The following is an 18,001-nucleotide window of genomic DNA, read 5'->3' on the forward strand; positions in this document are numbered from 1 at the left end:
ACATTTTTAAATGTGACTGTCTTCTTTTTGAGCCCTCAAAGATTTCATCGGATAATGTTTAAAGTCTGACACTCTGAGGTTTTACTGTCAATAAATGACCGTCATGTTTGGAGTCTAAGAGGATCTAATAAGTCGGGACAGAAAGAGTAAATAAATGTTTTTTAGTTGTATGTACGCTCATGTTACTTTACACCACCGTTGCAGAGTTATTGCAGGAGTTGGGCCACCTAAGAAGTTGGGCACTAACGTCACAAAAATATCTTTAGTCTCTATCACTCAGTTTCCTGTAACAGACTATTTCTTTTATCGGAAAACCCTCCAGAGAAAGTCGTTCGCATGTGGCCCCAAATTTTGGATTTGGATTTGAAGTGATTAAAAAGTTGTTTTTTGACCTACATCAGTGCATTCATTAACGAGATGAAGTACTACAAACAGATGTTAGCAAGATGTGGTTTGCAGCTCCACAGGACCTGCACGTATAAACTTGAGAAATCTACAAATATCAGATGAAATGTCAGGATGTGAGTGGGTTCGGAGAAAATCCTGCTGATTCATCTTGTGGCTGCTGGCCGTCGTCCACATGTTTTCTTCCTGCTCTGCGTAACTGTAGAAATATCGCTCACCCTCCTTGAAGACTTCGAACATTAGTCAGACAATAACAAACCTCCAACATAGAACACCTGCAGGAAAGATGCTTCATATTTGACTTTTAAAAAGTCTGAGAAGAAATTAATTTGATCCGCGCTGGTTTGGATTAAGGTTAAGTCGTGTGCCCCATGTATAAAGGCTCTCGCATTTGAAGCAGGCAGCAGGGTTCGATTTCAACCTGCATGACCCCACTCTCTGTGATAGTTCCCTACTATATCCACTGTCCTGTTCTTTCAGAATAATACAAAAAAACAAATAAACAGAAAGAAAAAATGGATTTGAGTTTTCAGGAGGAGAGCGAGTAGACTCATGGGTCGTAAATGTCAGCTTTTTATTTAACCCAATCACCTACTGAATCAAGTGAATCTATCATCTTTATTCAAGATTTATTTATTTCCTTAAACATCAACTATTATTCCACAAAGCTTGCTCATGTAAAGATCGCACTTCAAGTCAACACCAGAGACATCGACAGGGTTCAAAGCACACAAAAAGGCTAAAGACCACATCCACAAGGTCCCAAAGCTTAAGTTTGACTTGAACAAAACTTTGAAAATAAATGCTCAATGTGAGGTTTGTTTCTGTCTTTCAAAGGGTCGGATTAATTCTACATATTGACCTCCTTAAAGCATGAAAGGGAGAAAATGATGGGACCTAGCATTGAGCCCTGTTGGACGCCATCCTCAATGAAGCGCAGACTAACGTAAGACCTTCTCTGCTAACGCAAACCGTCCTCTAAACTCTAAAAGGTTGGAGAAATCAATCAGTGTCGATGTCTTTAAAAGAGAACAAGCAGCTCAGTTCACGAACATTCTTCAGAGAAGGACTGAACCTCTCATAAAAAACATTCAGAAGAGTGTAAGAGCCAGGCAGGAAGATTCTTATTTTATTATATTTTAAGAAAAAAGTTCAAAAGTGTAGAATTATTTCCAAACAGACATTGTAATAAAATGTGTTTGTTCAAGATTTAATGTTTCTTAAAGCTATCCAGTCCATTTTAAGAAATTGGCTTGCTAAGATGTCGTCCTGTTGTTCCCACCCACTCAATGACAACACAGAGTATCTGTGAGTAGGAGAGCACTGAGGGACGATAAGTCTATTATGCACAGCTCAAAACGTAGGCAGCAAAGTTGCGCTCACGAGCAGACAGATATTTTCTGGTAAGTGCTCGAGGCTGTTAGATTTGCATGTGTAGGTCTTCCACTTTCTCACACATGACTTTTGCTGGTTCGTGCACAAATTTAATTTGTTCTTGGGAGTTTTGGCGTGTTGATGTCACCATACTATCGGACCTGCACAAAAAGTTTGGGGAAGAAACGTATCTAGCTGTCTGGCCTCTGGCTTTATGTAGTAACTGCAGGATAGCTAACAGACTGAAAGAATGTTAGCTTCCTCAATGAATCCGTCTTACTGCAGGACGACTAAAATAGCATTAGATGCTAAATTTGAGCACATTTTTCTAGACATTGCTCTTTCTTTTTAAAATCAAATAAAAAATGTTAAGCCAGTGAAGTTTGTTTTTATTGGTCTTTGTTTGGAGTGTTGGGTTTATCAATCTGCCTGCCTTTTCTCTATGCTCTCCTAAAGGTCTGATGTTTTTTCAAAATAAGAGCCCATGTAAAATTGTCTGTTCAGATCTTTTTTTTTTTTTTTACTTTCTTTTTAATACAATTTCAGGTTTAAAAAAGGAAAAAAAGGAAATAATATAAAATAACAGGGAGGTTGTTCCAGGCCATTCAATAGTACAAAACAATATACACCATCTACACAGATGAAGGGTTACAAACTCTGGTGTATGAGTTCCAAATCATTTCCAGTATTTCACACAGTCATCAGCTCGTAGTCTGAAGAAGAAGGTGAGTTTTTACATGGAATATATTTCTTTCACAATTCAGTCGTCCTTTGTTGGTGGGTTTGTCTGCATCCGCTTGCGTGTGGCGGCGGCATTTTGCTTGCAGCCAAGATGATTTTGCAAAGATACCTGTCCTGAGACTGAAGAGCATTCAGCATTTTACAAAGGTATAATGTGACAGAAAACAACTTCAATTCCAATACTTATCCTCATTTCTTTTGCCAGCTCTTGCCAGTAAGAAGGAGTTACAGGGCTGGCCCAAAACTGTTGTTTAAATGACATTTTTATGGAAAAAGAAATACCATATTGTACACTTCCAGCAGAATTCTCTGCATGTTGGTGGTCCTAGGCTGGTGCTCCCAAATATCCCACCAGTCTTCCTCGGCTATCTCTAGGCCAGACTCCTTCTCCCACCTGGTTGATATAGAGTAGAGTGGTTTTTGGAACATTGCAAACTTTTATAGATTTGTGATATGAGATGTTTGTTATCTTTAGTTTTACACTACCAGTCAAAAGTTTGAAAAAAAATTCTCATTCAAGGGTTTGTTTTTATTTTAATTATTTGAAACACTGTAGATTAATACCAAAGACATCAAAACTTTGAGAGAACATGTATGGAATTAATTAACAAAAAAGTTTTAAACAAACCAGAATATGTTTTATATTTTAGATTCTGTAAGTAGCCCCCTTTTTCCTTCATGACAGTTTTGCACACTCTAGGTATTCTCTCAGTCTGCTTCATGAAGTGGTCTCCTGGAATGGTTTCTAATTAACAAGAGCCTTGACAAGAGTTCATTTGTAGAATGACTTGCCTTCTTAATGTGTTTGAGACCATCAGTTGTGTTGTTCAGAGGTAGGGTTAGTACACAATGGATAGCCCTATGTGACTACTGTTGTAATCCAGATTATGGCATAACCAGATTATTTCATAGTTTTGATGTCTTCAGTATTAATCTACAATGTGGAAAATAATTAGAATAAACAAAAACCATTGAATGAGAAGGTGTGTCCAAACTTTTGACTGGCAGTGTAAATGCATCAATAAATATGCTGACCAGTTTAGGGTAATTATCCTCTGTTTGTTTGATTTCTTTGTCAAAATAATCTCTTACCTGGAGATATCTGAAGAAATAATTTATCTCCAGATTATGCTTGTGAGAGGTGAGAAAAGGGTTTCAAGGCACCATCACAAGTTATAGAACAATAAGCTGTTATGCCGTTATACGCCCGCTGTCAGGATCATTTATCAAGACTAGCTGGCTTAAACTCTGGGTCATATGCCACCCATTTCAGCATTTTTGCATATTTCTCAAGACCAAACCTCTTGCAAGACTTCCTCCAAACACCGGGAGTCACCTTGGTCCGTTGATGAGCTTTTTCCAGGTCTAGATCCTGGCGCTGGGAGTAACCTAATATAGACTGTCCCGGGGTATCAAACCATAGACTGTATCAATAATGGACGTAGTATCCGTGATGTCAGCCATCTGTTCGTGAGTGATGTTTTGCAGGTTTTTTCATAGTTATGGATGTTTATTTTCACTCAGTTTTTGTTGAAGCTTGATTACACATTACATTTTGATATTCTATGTGAATTTTAAATATTCCATTTACGTTTTCAGAGGCTTTAAAGCCAAATTGTTCCAATACTTGGTAGAGATAGCTCCATCCGACCAAGTCAGAGCCATATCTGTATCTAAACTGATCTGTGTTGCACTAATGTTTTCTTTGATCACGTGGAGTGTCCTCCTGATATTGTCCTGTGTTTGTCTTCCACGGACAAACCTTGTTTGGTCTAGATCTATTAGTTCAGAGATAATATGTTCAACCCTTTGGCTATAGTGTATAGATCTGTTTAATCAAATATATTTTACTTCCTCTTACTTTCTAAAATGTCTTATTTCATTTAATGACCAACTTCATTTAAAGCACCAAACAAAGAAAACACTGTAATAAGAGGATTTCATCGTCTACATAAAGACGTATTTATCAGCTATCAATCAGACGCTCAGTCGTCAGCAGAAACAGAAACAGCTCTCTGCTCCTGTTGAGACGTCGTCCTACAAACATGTTTAAAGAGAACAAACAAGGAGAAACTACAAACAGGACTTTTAGTTTGTTTTTAGTTTTCTCTTCGCCTTCCGAGCAAACAAAGAAACAAGACAATGTTTGCTACTTATAACCGTCTTATTAAACTAACACTCTACACACAGGAGGCGACTGCTGACGTCAAGAGCTCTTTATTTCATTAAACATCTCCAGGCTTCAGACGTCTGAGCGGATTTCAAACATTCAACACTTTCAAAAACAAAAAAACCTGAAACATCTTTTTTTATTTACAGAATTCAGACTGCACGCCGACACAAGTTACACCTTCTGCTGTGGGACTTTCATTACTGTGTTACCCTGAATATGAGAGGAAGAGTGTTTTCATTTTATATCCAAAGGACGAGACATTCCTCTGTTTTTATTTCTGAATGTAGAGAGTTGTGTAGCTCCGACAGAGAGCGATGCTTCATGAGTGTTTAGCCAGCTACGTATGGTTTAACTTTAAAATCATTCAGCTGTAGTTAATTAGTCTGTAAAAGTGGGAACTTTTACAGACGCATGTTTCACAGTTTCTCATTAACTCGCGTTGAGTTCAGCAAATTAAACATGTAGTGGTACGAATGATTGAGTCGAACAGCTGCAACAAATCGTAACCACACGGAGATAAATGAAAACATCTGCTTCAGAGACCGAGAAAGAAAGAAAGAGAGACTTTTCAAAGAAGGGAATCACTGACTCACTTCAGGCTTGACCTTAAGGTTGTCTCCATCATATTTGGGATCAGATAGTTTTAATATCCTCTCTCCAACAACAGGGATAAACCACAAACAGATGAGAATAACTCTGAGTGCTGGAACAAATATCTCACATCTCCACTGATGGAGGAAATTATAGGATATCACAAAATGAATCACTGTCATAACAAATCTAAATCCAGCTCTGACGCAGAGTGTTTGCAATGTGTGACATTTTGAGACTGATCCATTACAGAGGATGTTTGTTGGTTTGGTGCCACGAGGCGGATCCAACCTTTAAACCTGAGGACATCAGGGTCATTTCGAGGAGCATTCTGCTGAACTAAAGAAAAAATTGTGTTTATTTTGGTGCCAATTCATGCCCTCTGTACGCGTCTAAATAACATTTAAGATTTTAATGTTAAATGAATGACATTTGGAATAAATGCAGTTCAAAAACTGTTCCAATCAGAATTGCTGGACTTTAGAGAGAGCGGAGTCGTGGGTTCATAATCTTGGTGACCACCCACACCTCGGGCCGGCCTGAATCTCACAAATCATAAGAATTTAACAGTTTTCAGATAAATAAATTACACATTATGTTTTGAAACTCACACAAAGTGGCTTTATTGTAGATTTCTCATAAACTACCCGACCTGAAAATAAAAACTCTGAAGGATTGAGCGACTGACACACCGTCTAACACACGGAGCACTCAAAGGGTTAAATGCTCCACAAACTGAGATGCAAAACAAATTTTCATAAAGGTACCATGATCAATATTGAACATAAATGTTAACATTTGATGCATTGGTCACAATTAAATCAACAAATTGTAAAACGACTAATATTTGCATTTATACTCGGCGCAGCAAGGTTGAACTTTCTACCGTCTGCTGCTGGTAACTGCACAAAAGTATTCACACTCAAACTATTCCTCCTCGTGATTACCTAAAAATAAGAAACCTGCATGATGTCTGTGAATATGACTCTGACATGACTATGTGTCTAAAACTAAACCCTCTCGTGGAGCCGTTTCATGACGTGTCTTTGTATTCTGACAAGCTGCTCCGGCTGGATCACCCCACTGTGTTTTGATCACAAAGAAATGTCCCCTCACCAACAGCTCATCACCTGTGTGTGGACCGATCTGAGCAGTAGAGAGAGGTGATACTGGGACAGCTGGGACACACAACAAGAGCCCACTGCAAGCGTCTTTTTGTGCTGTATAATTTTCAGGGCGAGTGATGCCCGATTCTTGATCTTGGTCTTCTTTTGAAAAAACTGAGTTAAGGGGTCGTTATCTGAAAGTGAAGGTGTGGTCGTGTGCAGCATCGTCAGAGAGGCTGTTCCTACAAACTTTGTCCCGTAGCAGTCGAGCTAACGTCCTCAGATTAGTCCGCTTTCTTTGGTTTGCGATTCTTCCACAGAATTATTCCAATGCAGGCTCCTGTGAAAAGATGAAGACTGGTAATCAGAGTCCAAATTTAACTTTTATTGTCAGCTGTGAAGTAAACAAATCACCCACAAGATGCAGAAAGAAACTCAACACAAGTACTTTAATGCTGAACTAACAGTGATCCTTTAACTCCTCTTCTTTTGGAGGAACACATTTCAAGGGGAAGCTTTGATGGCTCAAACTCTGCAGAACAAGTTCAATAAACATCATAAAACAGTCCAGTTGCTCCTGTTATATTTCAGATACGTTGCTGTGATCAGTGGAAATAGAAACTTGCACTTCCCGTCTGCATGCATCAAGCAGCAGGGGCTGATTCTGCACCCTGCAGATCCGTTGTGAGCTGTGCAGGATTTTGCAGATATCGAGGGTTAACTCTGGTTTCATGATGAAGGTGTTTCACTTCTTACCGAAATAAGAATTATTCTGAACACCTGACCTGCTCCAGAGAAGTTTAAATCCAGGATAAGAGATCATGCATCATAGTAAAAACACTGACTGACTTCTTAACCGTGCAGCACTTTGACAAATGATAAATATACAATGTGATTTCAGCAAAGACTGAAAAGGTTCTGCAGCCTCGTTGTTGTGCTTGAGCTGCCGCTGCAATCAAATATCCAAAACCGCCAAACATGCTGCAGGAAACCATCCGGGCAGCAACAGGACGGATTAAAGACAGATCTGTCGATGGGACAGAGATATTATCAGCCTGAAGCTGCACACTCACACCTCGCTGATCCGAGGGCATGGTTTACTTTGTCATAGTTTTAAATATGTCGAAAGCGTGACGATCAGCTGACCGATGAGTGTGTAAGTGTGTGTGAGCGGCTCAGAGACTCTGACTCATGGAGTCGATGCATCCTGTGACTGCTCAGAGAGATCTGCTCTGTCACGGTGAAGACAGACGAGGGTGTGTGCCTGCGTCTGAGTGAAGACTGGTTTCAGTATTTAATAAAAACATCGTGGCTGTAGTCATGAACACAACACACACTCAGCGCTTGTTTCAATATTCACTCACCTATTAGGAGAAGCAGGATCACCGCCGCAGTGCCCGGAAGAATCACAGAATACTCCCGAGGAAGAAAATATTTGTGCAGCACATGATCGCTGTCCACGAACGGCTGCAGGAGGAAGGATAACCACAACGTGAGTCTGAAGTTTCTTACACATGATTGGGATTCATGCAGAGACTGGAGAAGCATTCGTGCATTCATTCACAGAAATCAATGCAGCAGTTAAATGTCCTCACTGAGAGGATTTAGATGAGGATTTAGATGTTTGGAGGAATGACTAAAGGTCATGGGTTTAAGAGACAAAGGGCATACCAGGACGATGACCCACATGGAGTAATACGTAAACAGCACCAGGCTGAAGACCACCAGGCTCATGCCGGCTGCTTGATCCACACCTGACGCCTGACAGAGAGAGAGAGAAGAAACACCTGGTGAGGAGGAGGAGGAATATGTGGTGCAAAAATTAAAACTCAAGTATGTGACATTTTCACCTCATGAATTAGAAAAATTCAAGGTTATGGGGGCGAGTTATCCTTATAGAGCTTTAAGAGATGAAAGATTCAGGTGAGGACTCTCAATTAAACTGATGCCGATAACAACAATAGACTTTCATCTTCAGCCCGTCACACGCTCCCCCGACATGAAAACATATCTAGCGGACAACTTCCTGACTCTGTACGTCCTCCCAGAGTCTTCTTTGGATTCTGTTTGCAAAGAAATAAAAGCATTATTGTCAGATAGTGAGATAACGACAGCTCTGCTCGCAGCCCAACATCCTCTCAGAGGAGCACAGGTTTTTAACTTAAAGCTGCTTTTCATCACTTCAATTGGAGACATCTTTGGACAACACGGCTCCTGGTAAAACTTAGCTCACAGCCGACACCCTGCACGAGGAAAAGCTGGATTTTAAACTCATCTTCTCCTGTAGCTTTAAATGTCTTGCTCATAGACTGTATAAAATATGGACGTAGTATCCGTGACGTCATCCATCTGTTTATGAAGAGCTGTTTAGAGACCAATCGTCGGCGGCAGCCATATTGCTTCTGTCGAGCCAGTGTGACGTAAAGAGGTGGAGTTTGAGCCTCCTTGCCAACAGCTACAGTGTTCCTGCAGTCAGCTGTGCCTCTCATTGGAAGACTCGTAATCTCAATATCTTCGAAATTGCCACGTTATAAAAAAAATTCACCCCCTACAGTGTGAGCCAATAAAGAAATGAGCTATCCAGACTACACTCGTCTTTTGTACCAGGCTGTAAACATGTTTATTTCTGCTGTAAAGATCATCTTTTTCCCATTCATGTGTATGTGACTTCCGGTACTCCCGCAGCCAGCCTCAAGCGGATCCTCGATGAACTGCAGCTTTTAACACTTCCGCATTGGACTCATTTTTAGACCGGAGGTTGCCGCTTGGTCTTGCTTCATTTACTTCGTCCTGAACCACGTAGACTGATGGAAACCTGAAACCTGAGTTAATGTTGGTGTGTTTAAAAAGAGCTAACTTTAACACGTTACCGTTTTGTCTTCAGGGTTTAAACTCAACTGTTCTTGTATTTTGTCTCTCTACAGATGTTTGGATCCAGGTGAAGCCGGACTCACACCACGAGGTCAAGGTTAAGTCAGCTGTGGGTTAATAAACTCAATCCCTCCTTTCCAACATTTATCAAACACATCACTCTTAAGCCTCGGAGTCAACGTTAGTTTTTCTATTACAAAGACGTCATGCATCACATTAAACCAATCTACTGACGCAGGTGTATCCTGACATAAACACTTTCTGTTATGGCCTCCAGCTTTACTCTAAGCATGTGAACTCGAGGAAAGCTGAGAAGTTGAGGTGTTATGTTACACAATGTCATTTAGCAGACGCTTTTATCCAAAGCGACGTACATACCAGAACAAGAACAACACAAGCAAAGATCTAGACAAGAGGACACAAGATCAGTAAGAGTAACAAAGTGTTTCAAGTTAAAGGTGGAGTAGGAGATCCTGAGAAAGCCGCAGCAGTTAGCTTGATTTTGAAAGCACACAGCCGAACAGAGCCCTCCCCCTCCATTCAGAGCAGCCTGTAGGGAGAGGGGAGGGACACGCCTCCTAACACATGAACGCGCTGTGGCAGACTCCAGCTGGAGGATGACGTCACCATAGCTAGCTGTGGAGCGGCGAGCGATTGACTTTATTTTCATCGGAGGAAAAACACGTCTATCTCCCATGTAAGTAAACCGCTTATATTACCACATTAAAAAATAATGTAATTAGTTAGAATGCACAGCATAGCCTGCATGTTAGCTTTATGTGTGTTTGTTTTTTATCATCTGAAATACAGCTAGAGCAAGTTGCTGCTGCCGGGCTAATAACTCCGGCTAGCCATGTTTATTTTGATTTAGCATGTCATGATGTTTAGTTACTAGACGGCTACAGTGCCTATATATTTATTAGCGTTCACCATTGTTGACAGTCTTCATTTTCGTGTTGGAACTACAACATATTGAGTGTTTTTTGTGCTTGTTAGAGCTCTCATGATGACTGCTGATTACGATCCTGAGCCAAGCACCTCAGGTCGGAGAGGACGAGACCGGGGTCGAGTGCAAGGCAGAGCCATACGAGCGAGAGGGAGAGCAACGACCGGGGACGAGCTCCAGATCCTGGGGACAGCAACAGAAAGTTCCGCCATGCTGCACAGACAGGTTGTTGTCTGGCAGCATGGAGCACTTGGTGCAGGTCATAGAGTAATACCTTGTTGCTGTATCTGGAAAATCCGTGACCCTTCCACATGGACAGTATAAAGGTTTCAGTGGAGAGTGAATGAAACTATGACATGATTACATTCAATACTTGTATGGTGACCCTTTAGTTCCTTTGTATATATTTTATCTTCATGTAAAAAAATACTTGAGTGTGCTGTGTATACATTTGTTAAATAAATCTTTAAATTTACACTGGCCTTCTCTCTTCAAATCACAAAATAATTTAAATCCATATCAAGTAACATACAACATTATAAACAAATAATTACAATATCAAAGGGTTGTTTTACATTTACTTTTATTAGAAAATGTATTTATTACAGAAATAAAAATAATGGCTGTTGAAGGTAAACATGTTGGCGTGGATCATCCGGCCTCCTTGTTCTCTTCTTTGGCATCCCCCCAGTTGCTGTCAGCTTTCTGTGCAGGATTGTGCTCTGGAGGTCTGTGATGTACTTGTAGTCCTTACCCACCTTCATTGTGTACAGGCTCCACTTTTTTGACTTCTTGTTAAATATTGTGCAATACCTGACATAGAAGAAAGAATCAGAAGTTTAGTCAAAGGTTCTCATTATCTTACAGCACTGTGCATATGATTTCAATCATAATAACCCTTCCTTCAGCCCCGTATATAAACAGTTATTTCTTCTAGCCATTCAAGGAGTTGACACCACTATCACTAGTGTGTGCTTAGTGCCTACTGCAGTGTGTATTGTGCACATATGGTACATATACTGTATTTCTTATTGATATCTTGAATATTATCTAATATTTTCAGAGTAAGTGATGTCAAAATGTGCTCTCTCCCTCTTTGGAGAGGAAGACTGTGCCCACAGATTATTAATACAGTTATTCTGTGTATTTGATTCCAAGTTGAACACTTTTATTCATGCTTTCCTTCACCAAACCAAGCTTTTAGAGAAGCAGCTAACATTCACAGGATTTTTTATCAGCCAAACTTTTTGTCTCTCATCTCTTTAGTCTGTATGGTGTGGTCTCAGATTGCGATTTAGCATGCAGATCACGTGAAGTGAAAGAGAATGCTTTGGATTTTATTTTGTGCGGGCATTAAAAAAAACCCTTCTGCGTACGTAAATCAAAAATAGCTCACAATAAAAAAAGAGAGCAGTATTTATACCTCCATGCAAGCAGTGGTCAAAGCAACGTTCATGTTCATGGAGTTCTTATCGGGCCTGAAACTCACCGGTCAGAGGGGGACTCAGAACACATGAAACAGCTGGGGTGGAGGCCTCTGCGTCCCGTGTTTTAACGGTGTGGACGTCGATGTTTCCTTCTCGTAGCTATGAAAACACAGACAAGACGGCATTTAGACTTAGTACAACACCCCATTCATGCTGATAAAGAGCAACCGAAGAGCTACCAGCTAACAGACTGTATACAGGTCTCTATAAAGAGCTAGCAGCTTACAGACTGTGTACAGGTCTCTATAAACAGAGCTACAAGCTAACAGACTGTATACAGGTCTCTATAAACAGAGCTACAAGCTAACAGACTGTACACTGGTCTCTATAAACAGAACTACAAGCTAACAGACTGTATACTGGTCTCTATAAACAGAGCTACAAGCTAACAGACTGTGTACAGGTCTCTATAAACAGAGCTACAAGCCGTTAGCCGGCCGCTAGCATTAGCCGAAGTTATCGCTAGCTGTCTCATAGATGAACTAAACCATGAACACAAAGACAAATGAAATGACATGATTACCTGTCCAGTAGAAAATGAAAATCAGCAACCATGGCGTCGCTTTAGAGACCCTTTAAATCCTTCAGCCGTCGCAGAAATGCAGCCCGAATATTGACTCGTGTTTGTATCTTCATCCAGTGTTTTTAAGTCGTCTCCTTTTCCATCACAGTCTTCCTCTTCTTGCTCTGTTTAGCGGCAGAACTTGAGGGCAGAAGTTGAGCTAAATCGTTGGTTTCTCTCTCTCTGACATGTTTATCAGATGTTCTGCGTTAGTGAACAGCTTGTTGATGACGATCTCAGTCAGGTCACGCGCACTCCTGTAAACAGGAGGTGTGTCTTTCGGCAGGTCACAGGTCATCCGGCCGGTCAGCCAATCATTGCGCTCGGTGGCGAATGAATGATTGGACGAACTTATTGCAGTCTAGCTGCTGACACAGACAACTGAGATTTCTCATCTCAGTGTTAGATCACTTTGTGTATTACTCCCTATCGATGTATACATCGCTTTTTGCTCGTGATTGAGAAAAATGCATCAAAATAACATGTCCTACTCCACCTTTAATTTGGGTGCAGGTACTGCCAAGCAGTGTAAAGGCAATGCACCAAAGTAAGTAAGGTTTTTTTGGGGGGGGGGGGGGGGGGGTTCAAATTAAGGGAAATCTACAATGAAGCAACCAAACAATTGAAGACCTTCCATTATCATCATCAACAATTAACATCACCACAATAATGACCTAAGTACCAAGTGCTGGGTCACTCCAGAGCTGAACACAGATTCCCAGGGTAGAGCAGGACAGTGCATGTCAATTGTAGCTGGAAGACATGATCTGCCACTGGGGACAACAGTGGAGAACAATCTAGCTAAGTGCATAGTGCTTCCTAAAGAGCTGGGTCTTTAGCTGTCTTTTGAAAGTAGAGAGGGACTCTGCAGATCGAATGGAGTTGGCCAATTCATTCCACCATTTAGGGACAACAGAAGAGAAGAGTTGAGCTAGTGATTTTGAGGCCTTATGTGCTGGAAGCACATGGCGCTTTTCAGAGGCTGAGCGTAGCGGGCGAGAAGGGCAGTAGACCTGGATGAGTGGTTCCAGGTAAACTGGAGCGGTTTTGGTTACTGCTTTGTAAGTCATGATTAGAGTTTTGTATCTGATGCGAGCTGCAACTGGAAGCCAGTGTAGCGAGATGAGCAGGGGAGTGACATGAGCTGTCTTAGGTTGGTTGAAGACCAGACGTGCTGCTGCGCTCTGGATCATTTGCAGAGGTTTAACTGTGCATGAAGGGAGGCCTGCCAGTAGAGAGTTGCAGTAGTCAATGCGTGATATTACAAGAGCTTGAACCAGGATCTGTGTTGTGTGTTCTGTCAGGTAGGGTCTGATCCTCTTGATGTTATAGAGGGCAAAACGGCAGGACTGAGCAATCGAGGCCACATGAACCCTGAAGGTTAGCTGGTCATCGATCATGACACCCAGATTTCGGGCAGACTTAGTGGGCATGAGGTTTTGTGATCTGGCTGGAATGATAATAAGCTCAGTCTTGGACAGGTTGAGCTGTAGGTGACGTTCCCTCATCCATTTAGAAATGGCAGCAAGGCAGGATGAGATCCGAGCTGAGACAGTTGTGTCGTCATGTGGAAAAGACAGGAAAAGCTGTGTATCATCTGTATAGCAGTGATAGGAAAAGCCATGGGAGCGGATCACTGCACCAAGTGATGTGATGTATATTGAGAACAGGAGGGGACCAAGCACTGACCCTTGAGGTACCCCTGTTGATAAGCCATGCATATTGGACACTTCTCCTCTCCATGATATGAGGATGTGTGGAGGAAGAGAGTTCAGAGATGGGGCAGCGATGGCAAAGACTCTGTCCCCCATGGTGCGGTGCTTGGTCTTGGTGATGGGGACAGGAGGATCTGAGGATCTGAGGCGTTGAGATGGGGAGTGACATTTGTGGAGGTCAGTCAGGTAGGAGGGGGGGAGATTGTAGAGGGCCTGAGCAGGGTCTTAAAGTGGACTCGGTGCTGTATGGGGAGCCAGTGAGGGTGCTGAAGGACCGGTGTGGTGTGAGCTCTGGAGCGGGAGTGAGTGAGTAACCGGGTAACTGAGTTCTGGACATGTTGGAGTCTTTGGAGGTCAGTGGAGGGAAGGCCGTAAAGGATGCTGTTGCAGTAGTCCAGTTTTCATGAGGTTATGAGCGTTGAGGGGGCAGCAGAGGAGGAGAGAGAGGATCTGAGGCGTGCAGTGTTGCTGAGGTGGAAGAAGGATGTTTCTAATTTGTGGTTTCAATTATGTAAAACTGTAAATAAAAGGAGTGAGATCTGACATCCTGCGCTGTGAAGGGAACCCCAGGGACAGAGAGCAGCATGGGTAAATATTGCTACAGGAAGTTGGATTCCCTCCTGACATCCTGTTCTACATGAAGCAGATATTGAACCACTCTGCTCTGATTTTAGCTGGTTCCAATCATCCTGTGGTTTCTTCAGTTTTGAGTCTTTACTGACTCACACGCTCCCCATACTGGAACCATTATCTCTTTATTTGGTGTTTGAGTTATTTAAAGTACAGACACATTCTTGAACCCTCCTGACCCATTTTTGCTTTTCTGATAACTTCGGTTTACCTTTACCCTTTTTCTGTTTTAATGTCACAGAATCTCAGAAAACTTTGAACTGTTTTCAAACCCTGAACGTGACTCCTCTGTTAGTAAGATGACCTTTAAATACCGCATTAGATATATAAACAAGGTTCATAATATTATGGTCTGGGTGAGTCAGCACACTGGATCTGAAACAGCAAGTGTAAAGAGCAGTGAACGTGTTTAGATGCAAGTGTGTTTTTGAGTCATCTGCTTATGTCTGAGGAGTAAACAAAGAACTATTCAGGAAATCATCTTCATCTATCGTATGCAAGGTTTTTTCACTTCTGTGGCATAATATAACTACATTTCTGCTGTTTTAATAAGATAAAAGAAGATTATTATTCTCTACACGTGATATATCTACAGGGAGAACATTTCAAACGATACGTATCATTCTTCATTTTAAAAACCTCTAATACGGGCTGAAGATATGGAAATGTGTGCTCATGTGGAGAATAATAGCCATTATTACCACCTCTAAATGAACTGCCTGATCTGAGTGAAATCTGCTCTGTGTTTGCTCCACGCTCAACCGTGGAGACATACGATATACAGGTACAACTATACTACTGAGACAAACAGAACTACACAAACATATTTTACTGTCTTAGGATCAGATTTCAGAGAAGAGAAGGAAATTCATGAGCTGACTTCAAAAGCAGTGAGTAACTAGAGCCTTGATAGAAATGTAGGTTATTCCTAGTGCCCGTTTAAAGTCCAAGGGCTTTCGGGCTTTTTCAGTCTGGGCTCCCAAACTATCGAACGATCTACCAGCTGAAATAAGACGTGCTACTTCTGTTCTTAATTTTAAATCACTTCATAAAAATGTTTCAAAAAGGCCTTCATAACTTTGTAACATGTTATTATGTATATGTGTATGTATGTATATGTATGTGCATGTGTGTACATATGTATATGTATATGTGTATATGTGTATGAAAAAGGGCTGGGATTATATCTATTATTATTTTCTGTGAAGCACTTTGTAACTTTGTTTAGAAAAGTGCTATATAAATAAAGTTTATTATTATTATTATTATTATTATTATTATTATTATTATTATTATTATTATGTAGTGGAGTCAAAAGTACAATAATTGTCTTCTGAATGTAGTGGAGTAAAAGTAATAAGTATCACCAAAAAATAATACTCAAGTAAACTGACTCTATTACTGTCCACCACTGAATATATCACAAGTAGGGATGCACCTATCCGATCCTGGTATCGGATATCGGCTTGATCGGGCTCAAAAAGCCAGATCGGATATTGGTGACAAGGGGCCGAAATATAGTGCCAATCCATAGGGCAGATCTATTCATCTCAGTTCTATGCTTTTCTGTGTTTACAATAGCCATGTGCATCTCCTGTGTCATCAGCGCTGGTCTGTGCATTTTTGCCAGGTGGAGCATGATGGAGGACAACTACAGAGGCTCTGCGGTTTAGGTATATGTGCTTCTTTTGCTAACAACTCCGCCGGAAACTTGTAGCATGTGCAGCGGTAATGTTTCAACGGATGGCAGTCGCGCTGAAAAATATAATGGGAGCCCAAAGGAAGAAGTTTACGTCAGCTGTAGCCTACTGCAAAGAAGCAAGAAACCTTCTATTAATGGATTCAAAGTGTAAAAAAAACGGTCAGGTTATTGGATTTAATTGTTCTGGATCCTTGAAATTAAGGTATTCCAGCCTCTGGTTTAGCACTTGGAACCCATGTACAGTTCACCATCAAGTCAGAAAAGCCTGAAGTTGCCAAAACATGATTCTATCCTCACATTAAGGAATAGAGATTGTTAAATCAATACCAGGATCGGATCGGCTCGGCTAGTATTGGTATCCGCAGATACCAAAGCCCAGGTATCAATATCAGTATCGGGACCTAAAAAGTGGGATCGGTGCATCCCTAATCACAGGTTAAGTCTGGTCCCCTGGGGAGTCTAGTTTACAGGTGACCCAGCCTGAGTCTCAGCTCAGCTTGAACAAGACGAGTCTACTTCCTGTTTCGCTCCGAGCCAAACTCCATTTAATTATAACTTGAGTTAACATTTCTTTAGTTTATTAGTGAATATGTTTAAGAGACACATCAATTATACTGAGATTATGAGTTATTAATGCTTATATTTTAATTCGGCGATAAAAATGGCACGTTTAATGTAATATTTAGACATAAAATACAGTGACATTTAGATGACTAACTCTTACAGGAACATTGGCGAAGAAGCTTTAAAAAAGGGCAGGATTTTAGCAGGGACTTGGTGGATTAGCAAGTCAACATTAAATTGACAAAACACAAGGATATAGACGTAAAAATGATTATTATAACCACCATTTAAACTCTTATCAGACTGATACCTCCATCAAGTTTCATGTAACCGTTAACATTAACTGATTTAACGATGAGTTAGCTGAGTTAGCTTCACCATCGTGACGTATTAATACAACTTTTCACTATGATATCCTAGAGTTAAAGATAAGTCTCATAGATTGAGTTATAGTTTAAGATATCTGACTTTAATTCAGCTTTTAAGTTTAATCTTCTTATTTTCTCACCATGACGGTCTGCTGACGTTTCCTGTGGTCCTTCTTCTGTTGGTAAACACGGCTGTCAGGATGTGTTTAAGGGTCTCTGCCGCCCCCTTGTGGTGGAGCTGCGCAGCGCACTAATATTAATTACAGCAGGTGCAGTGGTGGACAGTACCAAAGTATATGTACTTGAGTACTGTACTTAAGTACATTTTTTGAGTATCTGTACTTTACTTGAGTATTCATTTTTGGTGATCCTTATCACTTTGACTCCACTACATTCAGAAGACAATTATTGTACTTTTTACTCCACTACATTTCTATCAGTGCTCTAGTTACTCACTACTTTTGCTTTGAAGTTAGCTCATGAATGTCCTTCTCTTTTCTGAAATCTGACCCCTAAGACAGTAAAATGTGTTTGTGTAGTTCTGTTTGTCTCAGTGGTTTAGTCGTACTTGTATATGGTGCGTCTCCAGGGTTGAACGTGGAGCAAACACAGAGCAGATTTCACTCAGATCAGGCAGTTCATTAAGAGGTGGTAATGATGGCTATAATTCTCCACCTGAGCACCCATGTACATATCTTCACCCCGTGTTAGAGGTTTTTAAAATGAAGAATGATACGTATCGTTTGAAATGTTCTCCCTGTTTCCC

At 40.9% G+C, this 18,001-nt stretch overlaps 1 protein-coding gene across 1 annotated transcript; it reads right to left on the reverse strand.

Annotated features, from left to right (window-relative positions):
- Positions 1–4,721: 4,721 nt before the first annotated feature.
- On the reverse strand, positions 4,722–17,478 carry dpm2 (dolichyl-phosphate mannosyltransferase subunit 2, regulatory). The gene is made up of 4 exons (XM_034710263.1): positions 17,376–17,478; positions 8,062–8,151; positions 7,755–7,857; positions 4,722–6,730 (listed from the first exon to the last, which is right to left on the reverse strand). Exons 1-4 carry the CDS (start codon positions 17,376–17,378, stop codon positions 6,675–6,677), a joined length of 252 nt encoding a protein of 83 aa, XP_034566154.1. The 5' UTR covers positions 17,379–17,478; the 3' UTR covers positions 4,722–6,674.
- Positions 17,479–18,001: the final 523 nt, after the last annotated feature.

This window comes from Notolabrus celidotus, chromosome 19 (genome assembly GCF_009762535.1).
Source record: "Notolabrus celidotus isolate fNotCel1 chromosome 19, fNotCel1.pri, whole genome shotgun sequence".
NCBI lineage: Eukaryota > Metazoa > Chordata > Actinopteri > Labriformes > Labridae > Notolabrus > Notolabrus celidotus.